The sequence below is a fragment of the Gigantopelta aegis genome, chromosome 9, assembly GCF_016097555.1.
Source record: "Gigantopelta aegis isolate Gae_Host chromosome 9, Gae_host_genome, whole genome shotgun sequence".
Taxonomy (NCBI): Eukaryota; Metazoa; Mollusca; class Gastropoda; order Neomphalida; family Peltospiridae; genus Gigantopelta; species Gigantopelta aegis.
The window spans coordinates 17,750,333-17,772,139 of record NC_054707.1 but is presented as its reverse complement, the minus strand read 5'-3'; the positions used below and the strand labels follow the sequence as shown (position 1 = coordinate 17,772,139).

The window sequence follows — 21,807 nt, the reverse complement described above, 5'->3', positions numbered from 1 at the left end:
ACTATATGTCCTAGATTACTGAAACTTGGTTTATAGTTGAACCTATGGATATTCATCGAAAGTTAGGGGAACATTTAATAACTTGCATTTATTTTAATTTGTTGTAGTGATGTCTAGTTCTTTCTCAGAGTGCACCATGACCTATATCGATGGCTGTGGTATGTGCTATCCTGTCTGGGATGGTGCATATAAAAGATCCCTTGCTACTAATGGAAAAATGTAGTGGGTTTCCTCTCTAAGACTAATGTAAAAATTACCAAATGTTTGACATCCAATAGTCGATGATTAATACATCAATGTGCTCTACTGGTGTCTTTAAGGAAAACAAACTTTACTATTGGTCATTGTTATATTATCTTCCTGATAATGGCACACATTTCTGAGCAAGAGCAATAACAAATACTACTTTACTATATTACTAATAATAGGTATTACTATCCACATGGTTCAAGATAACCGGGTTAATAATAATCATACAAAGCACATGTGTAAGAACAAGTGTAACGACGTCATAACATGACTGCTTCTTCTGTCCTAGCTCAGACTGTACATGTGAAATATGACGTCATTTTGTCGTCTTCTTCTAGTTGTTGAAATTTTTTTTTTATGGCCCTTGTTATTCATAAACAAATTTACAATAATAATATGTATAATAAAGAAATTATTACACTCACGTGTGAGTCGTACTAACTTTACAAAAGTTGTGTCAGGATTCATGTATTACACTCACTCGCTTGGGCAATACAAAACTCCTGACACTCGTTAAGTAAAATCAGTACGACAAGCTCGTATAATAATAATCTATATCTGCTACATGTACTATTGAACATGTAGCACTCGACAACAATAGAAACAAACTTCTTTTTTTTTTCCTTCTTTTTTTACACAATAGTTTTATTCTTGGACAGCAATGTTAAAGCAATTGATAAACAATTGGGAGAAACTGCTTCAGGACCACGTTACAGTGGTGACAAAGCAATGGACCAAAGATTTTAAAACCTTCCATTGCACAAGCACATTGCAACAAGCTGGAGTATATATATATATATATATATATATATACATGTATAATGTGAGTACTGCTATGTACAGCGAAGAAAACATTGAAGCAAGCAGAATGTACACAACCACACATCTTTGGTTGGAAACAAAAACATAAATTATGATCGATTGCACTTGGTTATAACAGAACTTGGTCCCCTCGCAAGAAGAAAGTCCGTTACAGGTTCTGCCTGTGGAGTATATTACAGTTGAGTTAATGAATAACAAACAGTAATACTAAACAATGAAGATTTCACAAGTAATTCGAAACATGTAGGATACATTGCATTACAGTGAGTTTTCACTTTGGAAAAACAGTTTGGATTTTTTTAAAGACCCTTAAAACATGCCTCTTGGTAGTAAATAAGATTTTAATAAATTAATTAATTAATTTTATTATGAACATGTTTATTAATTTTTTGTTCTAAGTTGCTCCTATTACAAAAATTCCTTTACCAGTAACAAGAGTAAATCTCGGCTTATAATAGTCACATGGTTATTCATATTACAAAACGAGGATAATTTCAAAATAGCTCTTGCCCCCAAAATGTATGGTTTCATAAACAATAGAAAATGCTTCTGGGTAATTTCTACACAACTACATATTTGGCATCACATTTTATGTTAACATCACTTTTCAATACCAATTGAAAACTATAACAACTACATGTTAGAAGTAACTTAATTTGCTGGTGTTATTTTGCGGTAAAACAATAAGCTCTTGAAACATTCAAAGTTGTCAGAATCTAAAAAGTTTGCCAATATAAGTCGAAGCTTTCTCCAGCGAATAATAGTAAAACAATGGTATTTTCATGGCCATCTACATAGTACAAAATGACAGCCTATGATTTCAAAAGTATTAAAAACAAGTGGTTTTGAATAATAAATAAAAACACATTGGAAAAATTACAAAGTAGATTTCATCGATACAACAGGTTGATAATTGAATTTGGGAAAGAAAAAAAAAAATTTCAACAAGAGAACAATTACAGTGAATCCCATCTAAACCCGACGCTCCGTAAACCGGAATTCCCTCAAAATCACAAATCCCTCAAACGTTTTCAGAGACCCTTTTTTAAAAATTAGTATAAAACAAACCCTCTGAACCAGATACCTTTATAAAACAAGACTTTTTACTTTGTCCTGCGGGTGTCTGGTTTAGAGGGATTTCACTGTGTACTAGTATTTATTTGGGCAATGACAAGAAATCTTCGTTCCTTTATAACAGCACAAAGTCACCTTAATTCCTGTCCCGAGTCAGACCCCCGATCTTATCAGAGGCTGGACTTGGGATAGGCATGTCCGAAACCCTAGTGGTATATGGACACGTTAAGCCAGTTAATAATAACAATGTCACCTTTGTACCATAAACCTCAAGTTAATACCGTCAGGCCTTTTGCAGACCTCACAAGTGTCTTCGTTAAATGATGTGATATCTATAGGAACAGGAACATCATGAACATGATATAGAACATGCAGGAACGGACGGACGGACGGACAGACTGACAGTGCCATACCATAATAAACAGTTTAAAATGGAGACAAAACTTTACCACCCAATGAGTAACTCTTCCGAGATTACATACGAATATATTTGAAAACCCGTTTTTGATTTTTAAAAAAAGAAGAAAGAAATAACAATTATATACTGAAGCAAATGTTTGATGTACTCTTTAATATTTGTTTTTCTTTATTTTGAAAATATTTGGTCATCTGATAATTAAAATAATCCCTGTACATACCAATTGCCCAAATAAACATCAACATGTCACATTTTGTAATCCATGATTTCTCCAAGCAGAGGCACCACAAACAAGGCAAAAATTGCTGCCATATGAAATTTTCTCCATTTTAATTTTTAAAAAAAGAAAGAAAGAAAAAAAAAGATAAAAAAATTGTACACTGGCATTCTTGATACTAAGCCCTCTCAGTATCTAAGAACACACCTGTGATTAAAATCACTTTCTCTAGTGGTAACTACGGCAACGTGTTCTAGGTTAAATTTACACTATCACAAGACTACAAATGTCTGACGGAGACGCCAGTGGTATCACAACAGCACATCCATGTGGTTATAATTAAGAAACACTAAATTGCATGATATGGTTAATGAGGTTGGTGTGTTAATGGCTTGGCACATAGTGTTCATGGACTTTTTGTTTTAAACATGGTGACAATGATTATGATGGATAAGATAAATATATATAGAGTAATACAGAGTCGCAATACCACAAATGAATAAAAAGCTACACACACATTGACTACAGAATCAATCTCCAGATACATATGGATTAATTACTACAACTGTTGAACTATTTTCCAATGATTTCATATTTAATTAACAATTTTTATTTTTTATTTTTTTTTAGATCAAACAGCACTTTGAGGGTGGTTTTTTGGGGTTTTTGTATCTGCACAGCCAGACTATGGCATGCATTGGGCCATGGCATAGAACCCAAGGCTTATGTGACCCTACACCTAAAGAGTCATAGACTCTCCTCTCCATCAAAACAATGGAAATGTTTTGAACCATATGTTTTGAATTCATCTGGCCCAGTATTCCACAAAGTACATGTCTACGTTATCTTTTGATTCCTTTTAGAATTGAAAATCTGCGTCAACCATTTACGGGTTAAGCAAAAACAAATTATGTAAATGATGTCATAAATTCAATGCGCGAATAAAAAAAATGGGTTCCACAAAACTATTTTTACGCGAGCGACGTACGAACGAAACATTTGCAGATTTTCATAGGCCTGCTTTTGTTTACTACTCATCCTCTTATGAAACCTAAACCACACTGAAACTGGCTCTGGAGGTCAGGTCAGGTCAGGTCTGGTCAGTGTGTTTAACATGTACATTCAGAACAAGTTGTTGTAGTGCTCCTATCTGTTAGCTCTGGAGAGTTTGGGTCCATCTATGTAGTAGTGTTGGTATAAGGTTGCCCCTACTGGCAGTAGCTAGATGGTAGAGTTATGCGAGCGACGTACGAACGAAACTTTTGCAGATTTTCATAGGCCTGCTTTTGTTTACTACTCATCCTCTTATGAAGACCTAAACCACACTGAAACTGGCTCTGGAGGTCTGGTCAGGTCAGGTCAGGTCAGGTCAGGTCTGGTCAGAGTGTTTAACATGCACATTCAGAACAAGTTGTTGTAGTGCTCCTGCTTATGTAGTAGTGTTGGTATAAAGTGATCCTACTGGCAGTAGCTAGTGGGGATTTCTCTATTAGCTCAGTTGGTAACGCACTGGACTCTCACACTGAGAGTCTGTGGTTCAAATCCCCTCAGTGGAGTTTGATTTTTATCTGTTACATCAAACCATAGTGCATGTTCTATGTTGTCTGCTGCCAGGTCTGTAGGTCATACCAGCACAGAGGTGATGTATTTTGTGACATTCGATGCAGTGAATAGATTTTTCGACTGGTACCATACTTGCCGTACCCAGATCCAGCCCCAGTGTGTTTTAGGCACAAGAGTCAAGGATACATGTCACAACTGTCTTAATTGATATACTTATAAATAGGAGACTAGAGACTTCAATGATATCTGCCCTACTTGTACTAAATAATAACAGCCTTGTGTTCAGGAAGGAAAAATCGACTGTAACATGCTTGAGAGACATGCGTGTTAATTTCGTTCAACATTATCGATTTAAATAAAGCACTGTTGATGACAGCAGTGAAAAATATATAATTTTATTTTTATATTTTTAAATTATTTTCTATTTCACTGTTTTTTTTGTGTCATAAATACATGTATTACCGGTATATTTAGAACAGCTATGAGGCAGGGCTTCTAGATTATGGTAGCTCCACTCCGATGGTTAGTAATATTCAATGTTGGGCTAGTAAATAACTACAATTGCCATACCCGATGGCTAGAGACTTTTTTTTTTTCAAAATGTCGCGCACATCTTCAGTTAGTTAGTCATCTGGCAAGTTATACCTTGAATGCAAACTTGATGAACTACTGGCAAATAACCTAACCAAAGCACTTGTTTCACATTGAAATGTTTCAGCAAAATGTTGTATTCTTTACTGAACTCAAGGCTGGTTTTATTCAATTTATATGCCCTAATAAGACTGGATTTCATCATTAGCTAGCCTGCGTACAGACAAAATAAATATAAATGAGAAGCAGTCAAGCAGCGTTGCATTGTTTATGTAGTAATGTATAAAAACCCTGCAGCACTACTAACCTCTTCAGTAAAGCTGTTTTTACCTGAACACGTTAAGCGAAACGCTGAGCACGGAATGCGATATACAGAATGCGATAAAAATACCACATGTACTATTTACTTGTATACAGTTTCATTGCTGTATTTTAATAGAGAGAAGTGGCTATGTGGATGTTGTACCAAGCAGTACTTTCTCAGGAAAATTAGCAGGGTTTTTTTACGTGGTACAGGCTCTACACTGCAGTGGAATTTATTCCATCTGGTATGGATCTCTAGCTGGAGTGAGTTTTTACGCATTCCACATATCATGGACTCATGAACATATAAAAATTTTGTTTTGTTTAATGACACCACTAGAGTACACTGATTTATTAATCATCGGCTATTGGATATCCAACAATTGGTAATTTTGATATAATTTTAGAGGACATCCATTACATTTTTCCGTTAGTAGCTAGGGATCTTTTATATGCACCATCTGACAAGATAGGATAGCACATATCATGACCTTTGACATACCAGTTGTGGTGCACTGGCTGGAATGAGAAATAGTCCAATGGGCCTGGCCCATCAATGAGGATTGATCCCAAACCGACCGTGCATGAAGTGAGCATTTTACCACTGGGTTACGTCCCATCCCATGAACATATAAAGGAAAATAGCCTTGAGTGATCAAATTCCTATACCGCATTCCGTGTGTAAGGTAAAAGCAGCTCAAGTGAATAATAAAAATATAGCAAGAAATATAAAACATGAACACACATTACATACTGGTTCTGGTATGAACAAAATATCACAAGCAGTCGGTGAACAGTATGGATTCATGGCATGAACAGATAAAATAATATCCCAACATAAAAAGATGAATTATATCTTCACATAAAGAAGATATATAATATTAATATATATATATATATATATATATATATATATATATATATATATATATATATATATATATATATATATATATATATATATATATTAGCATGGGTGATAACTGATTGTATCTTATTACCAAGATACCATCTTACATAATATTAAAGGTTTTTTTGAACAATGAAGTGAAGTGTTGAGATGTGTTTAAAAAAAAATTAAAACCAACACAACATGTTAGGCAATGATGTAGTGGTTCAAGAGTAGGGCATCCATTTCAGTGGTCAATGATTCGCGTCTTCATATAACCGGTGCCGACCACATGGGAAATTCAAAATCAAACAAAATATTGGTTATGTAAAGTTTGATGGTGTGTATTTGAGAGGGCCGAGGGTATTGATCATACTCAAACTTTCTAAAGTTATATCCAAAGTATTGCATGTATCATATCTGAATTCCATATTTACTTTCATTTCATTTAATTTCAACTTATGTTTATGCTCATATCCAATTAAGGTTCAAGCACGCTGTCCTGAGCACACACCTCAGCTTATCTGGGCTGTCTGTTCAGGACAGTGCGTTGGCTGTTATTTGTTAGTGAGAGAATGGTGTAGTGGTCTTACATTTACCCATCGAGTCTGTTAAAACCGGGCTCTGGGTGGGATCGGTACCGGGCTGTGAACCCAGTACCTACCAGCCTTATGTATGATGGCTTAACCACGACGCCACCAAGGCCAGTACCGGGCTGTGAACCCAGTACCTACCAGCCTTATGTATGATGGCTTAACCACGACACCACCAAGGCCAGTACCGGGCTGTGAACCCAGTACCTACCAGCCTTATGTATGATGGCTTAACCACGACACCACCGAACCCAGTACCTACCAGCCTTATGTATGATGGCTTAACCACGACGCCACCAAGGCCAGTATTTACTTATACTATTTTATTCAATATATACTGCTTTCATGTTGGGTTGAACAAGACATTACATACCTAGATAAGTAACATGTAAACATTCTTTTTGTGCTTGGGTTACATGGCAAAGTTATTCATTATTCATATCTATTTATAGTTTTTCAGCAGTTTAACACTATTGATCTTGCAAATTGTGGTCCCCCCACTTCAAAAAGTTCTTCACTATCAGAAATTGTCCCCATATATGGGTTTTTTTCAAAACATGGAGATATGAATAGATGGAAAACATTTTTTTTTAAATTAGAAAATATCACAATCTTTCATTCTTCCACTAATAATATTACTGAGAATGTATTTTGAAGGCTAGTTTAGAAAAGGTCAAAGGTTAAAATTATGCCAGCTTGCAAAAAAAGTAGTAACTGTTGTCATATATTCAAAAAGTAATTTTGGTATTGATTTTTAGACATTGTTCACTTAAATATATATTTAAAAAAAAAAATTAAAAAAGGGAAAATTTAAAATCCAGGTTAAACAAATGTGTTTTATGTTGAGAAAGAAAATATTTCTGACAATTAATACATCTGTGTTTTGAAATAGGTAGAGTACCCACATGGTATAAGTGTGCATTCAACCCACACCCAATAGATGGTGCTTTTGTTTGTGCTGGAGAGTTAAAAAAAAAAATCATGGCTGAATTTACAGGATATATTTCTCTGTTAATTGCGCGTAACATTCCTAAAACAGCCATTTATATTTAAAATTTAATAATTTACAAAAACTGCTGATGTGTAGTCACAATCACACACATCTTTATTTTGTCTGTTTAAAGGGATGTTCTCATTACGCGTTTTAGTCACACAGACTTGTTGCATGCAACTGAATCATACTTTGAGAACACCTAAATCGGAATGACTTTAGTCTTATACGTTCCAATTTTTGTAGGGTCGACAAATTGCATGTGACAATCGCATAATGAGAATACCACTTAAAGACTTAAATCATGTGAAATAAATGCATCCTAATTATCTTTCTTAAGTTTTAGCTCTTGATCCGTAAGTCTCTAAGGTACACATACACTAAAGAATAAATAGAAGTAACAACATCAATGTTAACAGAGTCCGTAGATGATAACAATATAAGGCAAAATGTATCAACTGTGCAGTCTCGGAGAAGAGAGCAGGTAACAGTGAACAGCTGGAGAGGCCATAATGGACTCAACAATCACAGAATCAGGTCAAAAAAAAAAGAGAAAAAAAAGAGAAAAACATTGTGTTAACAATTCACCTCCCATCCATGGTAGAAACAGTGTGTGTGGTTGTCAAGTACAGAATGTGGCAAATAGAATCATTATTTTAACACTAGCACAATGATTAAAGTGAACAATTCACCGATTCAGTGACGCTGAATATCATGTGATTTCTTTGGTCGCTATTAAAAAAAAACTAAAGGCTTCTACATTTTACTTGATAAGATTAATCATCCATAATCGTAAATAAAACTTTGACGAGCGTTTTGGGGTTTTTTAAATTATGACTGAACCCTGATATGTCGTATAATTAGTCAATAGAAAATATTTGTGAGTGTTAAATTTTCATTATTAATCACACATACCAGTATTCACACAACTGGAATACTATGTGTCTATCATTATGCTTTCCATGCTGTAAACAAATTCACACACATTGTTTTTTCACTCCTGTTTTGAAACTACTACGTACCAAACCTCAACTAAAGTACTGCACTTTTCATTGGTTGTATCCTTATTTTTCTCCGTAACCAATGGATACTATTAAGAATTAAAGATATAAGAGATAAGATACCCATTTAAAAGTAAAAACCAAAATGATTATTAAAATTTATAAAAGGCCAAACACTCTAGATCATACCTAATAACAAAAAAAGTCAACATTTCACATCAAATCCAATCTACTTATTATAATTTTATGCCTAATTAAGCTTAAATCAGATTTTTTTTTTTTTTTTTTTAAAGCTGAATGGCTGTTTCCCTGCTGAAAAGTGAATTTTGGACCTTAACAAAGTGAAATGAATAACTTCAGAATATTAAAGTTTGATATGACGAATCATCTTCTGATTCATTTTCTGAATAGTCTTCTGAATCATCTGAATCTCAAAACACATAACACATCTGGTGCCACTGGTCACAGAAAACCCAATGCTTCGCACCACTTTCTGAATTATCTTCCCCAAAACACTAGACCCAGTCTCAAGTAGACTTTTTCTTCTTCTTTCAACCGCTTCAGAGAAAAACAAACAAATCCTCAGACATCACAAGAATGTAAAAAACAAAAAAAATGTTTTAAAAAAAATGAAACATTAAAATGATATGGTTTCAGACTTCGTCGCCCCCATGAAAAAAGAAGCTATATTGTTCTATCAAAGTCTGCATGATGTCGACCGCGTAGCGCGAATACTGTCCCATCTGTTCATATGACTTAATGTCCAATCGCATCACTGTCGGCCACCAACATCGAGCCAAGTTCTGACTGTCCATACTGTTTATTTCAGAATGCTTCGTAACCCTAAAGAAAAAAACAATGAATGAAACAGTTTAGTTTATTACACACATGGTCAAAAATATCTTGGTACATATTACAGTGATACGTCCCACTAGAACGCCAAGTGGGACATAACACTTCGACATCACACAATGACATCATCTATCGCTACCATTTCGTATATCATGTTTATGCCCCTTGTGAAATAATTTTCAGTCACTCTCTAAAGCTTGTGATAACTGAAAATTATTTCACTTGGGACATAAACATGATACGTAATGGAAGCTCGTTTAATATCCTATAATTATGATACATTTTTCAACTTATTTTCGTGCTTATATCCAATTAAGGTTCAAGTACGCTTTCCTGGACACACACCTCAGCTACCTGGGCTGTCTGTCTAGGACAATGGGCTAGTTAATTGTTAGTGGTTAGTGAGAGAGAAGAAGGTGTAGTGGCCTTACACCTACCCATTGAGTCATTAAAACTTGTTCTGGGTGGGAGCCGGTACTGGGCTGTGAACCCTGTACCTACCCATCTTATGTCTGATGACTTAACCACGACGCCATTGAGGCCGGTTGGATAATAAACTGAATTCCTAACTCGCTATTTGGCAATACCCTTTTATCCTGAACCGATGTTATCTTTCATTCGCCAAAAATAGTTCACTCCAACAAGATAAACAGTATTGCCTTTTAGGTCGCTGTCAAAAAGTTTAAAGTTAAATTTTGTTTTGTTTAATGACACCACTAGAGCACATTAATTAATCATCGGCTTATGGATGTCAATTATTTGTTAATTCTGACTATTAGTCATCAGAAGAAACCCGCTACATTTTTCCCCATCAGCAGCAAGGAAAGTTTTATATGCACTTTCCCACAGACAGGAAAGCACATACCACGGCCTTTGACCAGTTGTGGTGCACTTGTTGGAACGCAAAAAAAGCCAATCACTTGAATGGATCCACGAACGTGATTCGATCCTGCGACACAAGCACCTCAGGCGAGCACTCAACCGACTGAGCTAAATCCCGCCCCCTTAGGTCACTGAGTATTCTCTAAATACATGTATATAGGACTATGACTAAACCATGACCACCATAATGTGAAAACCCCAACATATTACCATGGTGATCAGTTGGATAGTATTACCTGTGTAAATGTGTTATGAGATATTTGAGCACTTGAAAATTCTGTTCGTAATTCTGCTGTTGTAATTTCTTGAAGACGCCTCTTAAGGCCAGCAATCGACTACTCTTGCCTGGAACACCTGCAAATACAGTTACAGAAATTACTCTCAACACATTTGATCCGTTATATGGTTTTTCGCCATGAGCAAAATCAAGGTGAGCTGAAGATCACCCTCCTGAAATGGTGCTAGGTGAGCCATTGTGTGAAATTTTAAATAAAAATGTAATAAAGATTTTATTTGCCACTCTCCAAACACTTTTCAGGAGAGCTCGAGTCACCTCCAACCTTCCCTTTACTGATATTGATATGTAGGGGAAGGCTAGAGGAAAATCTATGTAATGCTTTGGCAATCATCAACAACCAAATGGTCGCAAGCTACTGTCTAAAATACACATTTTTTTCCTAAATCTGATGCCACAGATCTTCAGTTTGATTGTTCTTGAGTCCAGTCATGACATTAAACTTACATTTTGTTAACCAGTACCAATGCTAGATAAAGAAACCTGACGCCCCAATACAAAATGAACCTGCGCTACATATCAATATCAATAATGGAAGGGCCGGAGGTGATTCAAGCTTTTTCCAGGAAAGGAGAGTTATCGTTTCCGCAACCCTCCACACTCACCTTTCCTAGTGAAGACTGGTCAAATGCAAAAACCTACAACTAAGCATGTCAGAAACAGAATAAATGCATCTCAAAGTTGGCCATCATTTACTTTGATGTTGAGAAAGGTACATTATTGATACTGTATTTTTGAAAAATACAATAAAGATTGAGCACTAATACCTGAGATGTAATTTTTGAGGTTAATACCTGTTATTTGCAAAAAACAAACAAAAACCCACAGATATACATGTATATATATTTGCCGAGTTGTAGCGTTTTCCATTTGATGGCTCTTTTATGAAAATTACTTTCATGCATGTTCAGTCTTCTAAATGTGTAAAAAAAATTAAAAAGGAAAAAAAGAAAGTGGATATTGTTTAACACATATAGATATTCTTACCTTATTAAAATCAAAATGTCACATATTTTGTAGGCAGAGTATTTTAAACCAAAAATTACATTTCACAAAAATATTGAAAACTAAATCTTAAATGGAAAGTCTAACTTGAATGTATGCAATATATAAATTTATTACACAAACTTAATCTAGAAGCCAATCTCAATAAGTAGCCATCTGTCATACAAGAAAAAAATATTTTCCAAAATTATTTTTAAAAACACAGTATCGGTCAATCTGTATTAAACAACATTTGCTCAAGTAATTTTTCATTATCCTTAAGTACATGTAGCTATTAAGTAACTAGGTTCGACCATAGTGTTAATTTCATGTTTTATTTGGCAGTCCTAAATTACAATAAAACAAGTTAATGTGGTTTGTTTAACGACACCAACAGAACACATTGATTATTAATCATCGCCTACTGGATGTAAAACATAGCATTAATTTAAATTATAACTGTAAAATTCTAAACGCTGGTCTTAGTGGTAACACTGAAATAGTATCCATGTAATCTGATTAAAAATGGAATGTAGGACTAAATAATTCACCAATAAACTATTCATGAAATAATTAAACTAGACATTCATGTGTTTATTTAAATGTATATATATATACATGTACCGGTATATATATTCTGTATATATACATGTACCGGTATATATATTCTGTATATATACATGTACCGGTATATATATTCTGTATATATACATGTACCGGTAGATATATTCTGTATATATACATGTACCGGTATATATATTCTGTATATATATACATGTACCGGTATATATATTCTGTATATATACATGTACCGGTAGATATATTCTGTATACATGTATATACATGTACCGGTAGATATATTCTGTATATATACATGTACCGGTAGATATATTCTGTATATACACATGTACTGGTAGATATATTCTGTATATATACATGTACCGGTAGATATATTCTGTATACATGTATATACATGTACCGGTAGATATATTCTGTATATATACATGTACCGGTAGATATATTCTGTATACATGTATATACATGCACCGGTAGATATATTCTGTATACATGTATATACATGTACCAGTAGATATATTCTGTATATATACATGTACCGGTAGATATATTCTGTATATATACATGTACCAGTAGATATATTCTGTATACATGTATATACATGTACCGGTAGATATATTCTGTATACATGTATATACATGTACCGGTAGATATATTCTGTATATATACATGTACCGGTAGATATATTCTGTATATACACATGTACTGGTAGATATATTCTGTATATATACATGTACCGGTAGATATATTCTGTATACATGTATATACATGTACCGGTAGATATATTCTGTATATATATACATGTACCGGTAGATATATTCTGTATACATGTATATACATGCACCGGTAGATATATTCTGTATACATGTATATACATGTACCGGTAGATATATTCTGTATATATACATGTACTGGTAGATATATTCTGTATATATACATGTACCGGTAGATATATTCTGTATACATGTATATACATGTACCAGTAGATATATTCTGTATACATGTATATACATGTACCGGTAGATATATTCTGTATATATACATGTACCTGTAGATATATTCTGTATATATACATGTACCAGTAGATATATTCTGTATACATGTATATACATGCACCGGTAGATATATTCTGTATACATGTATATACATGTACCGGTAGATATATTCTGTATATATACATGTACCGGTAGATATATTCTGTATATATACATGTACCAGTAGATATATTTTGTATATATACATGTACCGGAAGATATATTCTGTATACATGTATATACATGTACCGGTAGATATATTCTGTATATATACATGTACCTGTAGATATATTCTGTATACATGTATATACATGTGCCGGTAGATATATTCTGTATATATACATGTACCGGTAGATATATTTTGTATATATACAGATAGATATATTCTGTATATATACATGTACCAGTAGATATATTTTATATATACATGTAGATATATTTGGTCTACTTCATTCAATCACCATAAACCTAAAACTAAGTCAAGCTTTGTCAATACGCCAGTGGAAAAGAGTTTTAAGGCAAATAAAATTCCAAGCATGAGGTATATGTTTGTGCTGATAAACTTGAGTCAAATACCTACACCAATTTTAGCATGTTAAAGAAAAGAAACAAAAGCAAACTTAAGGCGATCGAAATCTTTAAAATAAAAACATAATGAAAATACAATGGATGTGCATATATGTAAGAGTTTTCGAATGCATTGTTAATTTGAGGAAACAGGTTATGAATCTTTTTCAGTGAGACTGCAGTATAGACAGTGCACACTTGTAGAAATTAAATACATATTTCTTTTCCTGTGAGTGCTTAACAGTATCCACAAAAATGACAATAATTATTCTCACTGTACTATTTATTTCCGTCCTTGAAAAACATGTCCGAAAACATCACAAGTTAAGTCTGCAACTAGCAGTTATACCGATCATACATTTACATCTATTTCACGTAGAAAATTACATCAATGAGGAAGATGGTGCATTTTAAGGGGGGAAAAAAATTAAATATGTTAGTTGAAAGTTATCAGTAATAAGAATTGTACTTTTGTTGTAGATTTACGTTTACGTGCAAAAATAGGCTTATGATGTTTTGTGAAACTGGGCCCGGAAGAAAAAAAATCTGTCTTTTACTATAGGCCTATAATATACTTTTAATGGTTTTTGTAGGTTTATATAATTCATGGCTGTGGATATAATAATTATAGGATATTAAACATTCAGTGACAGCGAGCAATGCTAACATTTGCAAACCAACTGATTAATAACCCAATGTGGTCATTCGGGTTTACATGAAGTGCCGAAACCAGTCTAGCAAACATTCACCTGCTCTGCAAAAGCTGGTTAAAAACTAATACGCCACAGGATTTTTAACATTACTGGTATGAGATATACAACTGGCAATTAATTAAGCATCACCTTGATTGTATTGCAGCTAAAAAGGTGCCTAGAAGCAGCTGTCCATACCGGCAAGAGTTTGAACCTGGTATTGAGAGTTTTTACATATTCTATATTTACCAGGCATTTAGCAAGATGACAAGAATAAATTACTTTTGAGAGTGTGATTCCAGCTCCACAGTTAATTACCATTAACTTTCATGCATATTTACAGTTTTTGTTTTTCTCTCTAGAATGCATTAAATATTGATGTAGCGACTGAGTCACTTACTGTCAATCTCGTTCCATTAAATTTGTTGTTTTGTGTTCACAAAATGGTCACAACTGATTGTGATGCATAAGCCACAGAGTCAAAACAAGGCAGGGTTTCTGCCAGAGGATAAAACGGGTATGGCGCCATACCCAAATATTTTGGCAGATTTAATTTTTAAAGTTAATTTTCTTTCTGGAGAAGGCACCCTCCCCTCCCCCCCATACCCCCCATTGACTGTGGTTGCATTCAATTCCATAGCGCCATACCCAAAACTGCAAGGTGGTGCTTAACTGATGTCCAGGTGTATAGTTACCCTGTTGTTATCTGTACTGAAGTACTGAGAACAGAACTGACTGAATTTTAAAGGACTAATCAGTTTCATCGTATCCCCAATAAAACCCTTTCATCGATAACCATTACTGGTATGAGATAGTTACCCTGTTGCTATCTGGCCTGGTGCTTGTAAAACGTTTAGAGTCTAGACTCGAGACTTTAATAGAGTCCGATACGTGACGAGAACGTCATGGCAACACCATACAGATTGTATATGTGTGATGTCATTAAAGATCGAGTCTGGACTCTAAAAAGTTTTATAAGCATGGGCCCTGTACTCGAAGTATTGGGAACAAAACTGACTGAATTTTAAAGGACTGATCACTGTCATTGTATCCCCAATAAAAGCATCTCATCGATAACCAGTGTGAAATGCACAAGAAAGCCTGGTGCTGCTGTAGAAATGATATACACATTACCTTCCCCTTTAACTCCTTGTGGCAGAAAAATAACAACTGTTGTAAGTGCTGTGATACACAGAAGAGATTATTACAGGCTAACAACACAGATCTATGAATGTGTGTGTTACACAGCATATATCAAGTAAGTTCTAAGTTATATTATTCATTAAGAAAGAGTATGAACCCTTTTAATACCATTCTAAGAGCTACACAATATTATGTATTAATTCATTGTAAAGGAGGTGTCAGAGGTTGAGGTAATTAACCTGCTGCGTGTATCAACTCATCGTAAACACTCTGAGGTATAAGAGGTTGAGTTAACTAACCTGCTGCATGTATCAACTCATCGTAAAGACTGAGATATAAGAGGTTGAGGTAACTAACCTGTTTTGTGTATCAACTCATCGTAAAGACTCTGATGTATAAGAGGTTGAGGTAACTTACCTGTTGTGTGTATCAACTCATCATAAAGACTGAGGTATAAGAGGTTGAGGTAACTAACATGCTGCGTGTATCGACTCATCGTAAACTCTCTAAGGTATACAAGGTTGAGTAACTAACCTGCCCTGTGTATTAACTCATCGTAAAGACTCTACGGTATACGAGGTTGAGGTAACTAGCCAGACACCGTAAAGACTGAGGTATATGAGGTTGAGGTAACTAACCTGCTGCGTGTATCAACTCATCATAAAGATACGAGGTTGAGGTACCTAACCAGACACCGTAAAGACTGAGGTATAAGAGGTTGAGGTAACTAACCTGCTGCGTGTATCAACTCATCATAATGACTCTAAGGTATACAAGGTTGAGGTAACTAACCAGACACTGTAGACTGAGGTATAACAGGTTGAGGTAACTAACCTGCTGCGTGTACCAACTCATTATAAAGACTCTAAGGTATATGAGGTTGAGGTAACTAACCAGACACTGTAAAGACTGAGGTATAAGAGGTTGAGGTAACTAACCAGACACCGTAAAGACTGAGGTATAAGAGGTTGAGGTAACTAACCTGCTGCGTGTATCAACTCATCGTAAAGACTCTGAGGTATAAGAGGTTCGGTCAGATCCATGAAGAAACCCTTGAGAACCGTAGCGACTGCGTTCACCTGAATCTCCAGTGTAGAGATGTCCACATTGGGGTCTGAAACATGAACAGGGTATTTGAATACACAACAGTATGGACATTTGTGAAAAAAGAAGTGTCTCCTTTACTTTAAAGCCTTTAATCATCCGTTTCATCCCACTTGCATGTCAGGTATCTTCTGTCCACCTCAACATCCCAGTTCTTACCTCTCCAGATACAACAGGTTCCTATATATTGTGGCTTTTTTCCCAGGTGCCCTTGTAGGGGGCTTGAACTCCTTACTTTTAGAGTCCATTGGTGGTTGGGGCCAATTTCACAAAGTTCTTTGTTACAAGTCTTTTTTGCATTGCATTGCACAAAGTCTTCATGTCCTATTATATTTATTATTAAAGCCCTTCACAGATATAAAAATATTTTGTTATTCATTCACATCACTAAAATAAATTTTATTGACATTTGTTTCTTTGTCGTATATATTGGAATAAAATACAATTGATCCAAGTGTGTCAAGTGTTGTTTTGTTTAACCCAATTCCATGGAGACCGAAGTAACATTCTCGACGTTACTGACATGTCATAACATCCTGGTAACCTGAACGACAGCTGTTGACATATTTCGATGCCTCGACTCACCTTCATTAACTCTGCTGACCAGGAGATCCACTTGTGCTTTATTTCCTGGTATTCTGTAAATGCCTTCAGCTTGAAGACCTGGACAAAACAGTGTAAAGTATTATTAGTAATAACTATTATCACATATTAGCTAGCATATACATGTATAAGTTTCTTTTGCCATTTTAAGTAATTCATTTTATGTAATGTCATTCCATTTTCCATAATGACATCACTTTCAGCATTTTATCAAAGTAAAACATTTAGGTTTTTTTACTGATGTTGTCCAGTCAGATTCAATTAACTTACATAAAAGACAAAAGTTTGCATAGTTAATGATGTCAGATATCTGTTTTATCCTGTGAAAATAAGAATATGAAATTATTCAGCCTCAACGGGATAAAGCAGATATCTGAAGTCATTAACTAGTTATTAACTTTATCCTGCAGACCATAAAAATTATGGGGAAAAGCTATTATTTCAGTTATTTCAGCCACATTGTACGATGACCTAGAGGACAAATCAGCTATTTTGTAATGTAGCTATGCTTGTGATGTCACATGAGTTGACGTCAAGAGTCATATCCTGTTAGTAGCAGAATATGACTTTGCTTTATCCATCTTCATATTCTGTTAATAGAAAGTGGTTGCAGGATAAAATGACATAATATATTCTATAGATAACTTTGCAGCTAAATATAAGTATGGTATAGTATTAACATACAGAATGGATCATACAGGTAGCTGGACAACAATGCTGTATTATCTTCTTGTAGCTAAATCTAAGTACAGTACTAGTATTAATATACAGAATGGATCATACAGGTAGCTGGACAACAATGCTGTATTATCTTCTTGTAGCTAAATCTAAGTACAGTACTAGTATTAACATACAGAATGGATCATACAGGTAGCTGGACAACAATGCTGTATTATCTTCTTGTAGCTAAATATATGTACAGTACTAGTATTAACATACAGAATGGATCATACAGGTAGCTGGACAACAATGCTGTATTACCTTCTTGTAGCTAAATATATGTACGGTACTAGTATTAACATACAGAATGGATCATACAGGTAGCTGGACAACAATGCTGTATTACCTTCTTGTAGCTAAATATATGTACAGTACTTGTATTAACATACAGAATGGATCATACAGGTAGCTGGACAACAATGCTGTATTATCTTCTTGTAGCTAAATCTAAGTACAGTACTAGTATTAATATACAGAATGGATCATACAGGTAGCTGGACAACAATGCTGTATTATCTTCTTGTAGCTAAATCTAAGTACAGTACTAGTATTAACATACAGAATGGATCATACAGGTAGCTGGACAACAATGCTGTATTACCTTCTTGTAGCTAAATATATGTACAGTACTAGTATTAACATACAGAATGGATCATACAGGTAGCTGGACAACAATGCTGTATTATCTTCTTGTAGCTAAATATATGTACAGTACTTGTATTAACATACAGAATGGATCATACAGGTAGCTGGACAACAATGCTGTATTACCTTCTTGTAGCTAAATATATGTACGGTACTAGTATTAACATACAGAATGGATCATACAGGTAGCTGGACAACAATGCTGTATTACCTTCTTGTAGCTAAATATATGTACAGTACTTGTATTAACATACAGAATGGATCATACAGGTAGCTGGACAACAATGCTGTATTACCTTCTTGTAGCTAAATATAAGTACAGTACTAGTATTAACATACAGAATGGATCATACAGGTAGCTGGACAACAATGCTGTATTACCTTCTTGTAGCTAAATATATGTACAGTACTAGTATTAACATACAGAATGGATCATACAGGTAGCTGGACAACAATGCTGTATTACCTTCTTGTAGCTAAATATAAGTACAGTACTTGTATTAACATACAGAATATCATACAGGTAGCTACAACAATGCTGTAACAGCTACAGACTTGTATGGATCATACAGGTAGCTGGACAACAATGCTGTATTACCTTCTTGTAGCTAAATATATGTACAGTACTTGTATTAACATACAGAATGGATCATACAGGTAGCTGGACAACAATGCTGTATTACCTTCTTGTAGCTAAATATATGTACAGTACTTGTATTAACATACAGAATTGATCATACAGGTAGCTGGACAACAATGCTGTATTACCTTCTTGTAGCTAAATATATGTACAGTACTTGTATTAACATACAGAATGGATCATACAGGTAGCTGGACAACAATGCTGTATTACTTTCTTGTAGCTAAATATATGTACAGTACTTGTATTAACATACAGAATGGATCATACAGGTAGCTGGACAACAATGCTGTATTACCTTCTTGTAGCTAAATATATGTACAGTACTTGTATTAATACAGAATGGATCATACAGGTAGCTGGACAACAATGCTGTATTACCTTCTTGTAGCTAAATATATGTACAGTACTAGTATTAACATACAGAATGGATCATACAGGTAGCTGGACAACAATGCTGTATTACCTTCTTGTAGCTAAATATATGTACAGTACTTGTATTAACATACAGAATGGATCATGCAGGTAGCTGGACAACAATGCTGTATTACCTTCTTGTAGCTAAATATATGTACAGTACTTGTATTAACATACAGAATGGATCATACAGGTAGCTGGACAACAATGCTGTATTACCTTCTTGTAGCTAAATATATGTACAGTACTAGTATTAACATACAGAATGGATCATACAGGTAGCTGGACAACAATGCTGTATTACCTTCTTGTAGCTAAATATATGTAGAGTACTTGTATTAACATACAGAATGGATCATGCAGGTAGCTGGACAACAATGCTGTATTACCTTCTTGTAGCTAAATATATGTACAGTACTTGTATTAACATACAGAATGGATCATGCAGGTAGCTGGACAACAATGCTGTATTACCTTCTTGTAGCTAAATATATGTACAGTACTTGTATTAACATACAGAATGGATCATACAGGTAGCTGGACAACAATGCTGTATTACCTTCTTGTTCTATGTAGGTAATGCACTTCTCCACGAACGAAGGAATACAAGGATTGTCATTAGACGTGGGGAAGTCCTCCAGGAAGAATCCACTCTGTGACGGGCCAGAACTCTTGCTGTCCTTTTTCTTTATCTTCTTCTGTAACTTTTCCTTTTCTTTCTGCTTCTTCTCCTGCAAAAAAAAAAATTAATGGATTTGGAATATTATTACCGGTAACCATTATTGTTTTTAAAAAAAAAGAATTTTCCATAAAACATTAATGTATTTAAAGCAGTCTTCACCATGAGGATATTCTGTTTCGAGTCAGACCCAGATACCAGACCCAGGATGGACATGCCTAAACCTTAGTGGTATAGGGGTGTGTTAAAATACTCAAAGTCAAAGTCATCATGAGCAAAATCCAGGTGAGCAGAAGATCAATCTCCTGAAATGGTGTTAAGTGATTCAAATAAAAGTACAATCAAGTTTGTAATCTCCTGCAAGACAATACAAGTTTGTAATCTCCTGCAAGACCATACATGTTTGTAATCTCCTGCAAGACGATACATGTTTTTTGCTTCTTCCCCACCGCCATCCCTACCTCAGAGTTTTCAAAATTTTATTGCAAGGTGATTAATTTGCTTTGATCCTAAAAATGTCCAGGTATGTGTGGATGGGAGCAGGAGTGACCATTTACCTTTCCCGGTGGAGACTGGACAGAACAGAACCTCTATAATCCGTAGGCTTGACTTTTCCATGCTAGTAACAGGGCTTCTAGAATTTTTCAAAAATCCACTAGCCATGGGAAAACTGATTTTCAAAATTCATTGTTAAAAATCTACTAGCCCTACTACTTTCTGTACCATAAGTTTGTACTAATAACACAAGAAAATAAAAACAAAACCTAAATATGGTCAAAACACTTTATAATAAATGTAATTTGTGCAGATAACATCAACTAATATTCCCAAATAAAGCAGAATAAATGTATGTATTTAATGTGCATTGTCTAAGCAGAGTACCCAAAAGGTTGAAACCAGCATAGGGTACGTATAATTAAAACATGCAAAGTGTTACTTTTTAACATTAGGAACTCATTGCACCAAAATCTGACTGCTTACTGTTTGCATTAGACCTACAGAGTATTATTTAGATCTTTGAGAACTAGTGTCAATAAAAAGGCACGATTTGTTACAAAGAATCATTTTTGAATTAGCTTAGAATTGAGTAAAACTAAATCGGTTGGTAAATTAATTTTAGAGATGATATACGTTGATAATTAGATTTTCCTTTAACATATCAATTTGGCAGAGAAATACGATCATGTTTCAGTTGAATTTTTTTCTTTCTTTCTATTCTCTAGCCAGTCAGGTTTGGTCCAAGTAACTACTAACTTGCCCAAC

At 34.6% G+C, this 21,807-nt stretch overlaps 1 protein-coding gene across 1 annotated transcript in view; it reads right to left on the bottom strand.

Annotated features, from left to right (window-relative positions):
- Positions 1–6,904: 6,904 nt before the first annotated feature.
- Positions 6,905–21,807, bottom strand: part of LOC121380899 (rho GTPase-activating protein 190-like) — a 106,094-nt gene continuing 91,191 nt past the window's right edge. The window contains exons 22-27 of the mRNA XM_041509928.1: positions 20,425–20,596; positions 17,426–17,503; positions 16,719–16,850; positions 15,728–15,775; positions 10,682–10,799; positions 6,905–9,554 (exon numbers count right to left, since the gene is read on the bottom strand). Coding sequence (XP_041365862.1) covers positions 9,365–9,554; positions 10,682–10,799; positions 15,728–15,775; positions 16,719–16,850; positions 17,426–17,503; positions 20,425–20,596 — 738 coding nt within the window. The 3' untranslated portion in view covers positions 6,905–9,364. The remainder of the gene's footprint in view (positions 9,555–10,681; positions 10,800–15,727; positions 15,776–16,718; positions 16,851–17,425; positions 17,504–20,424; positions 20,597–21,807) is intronic.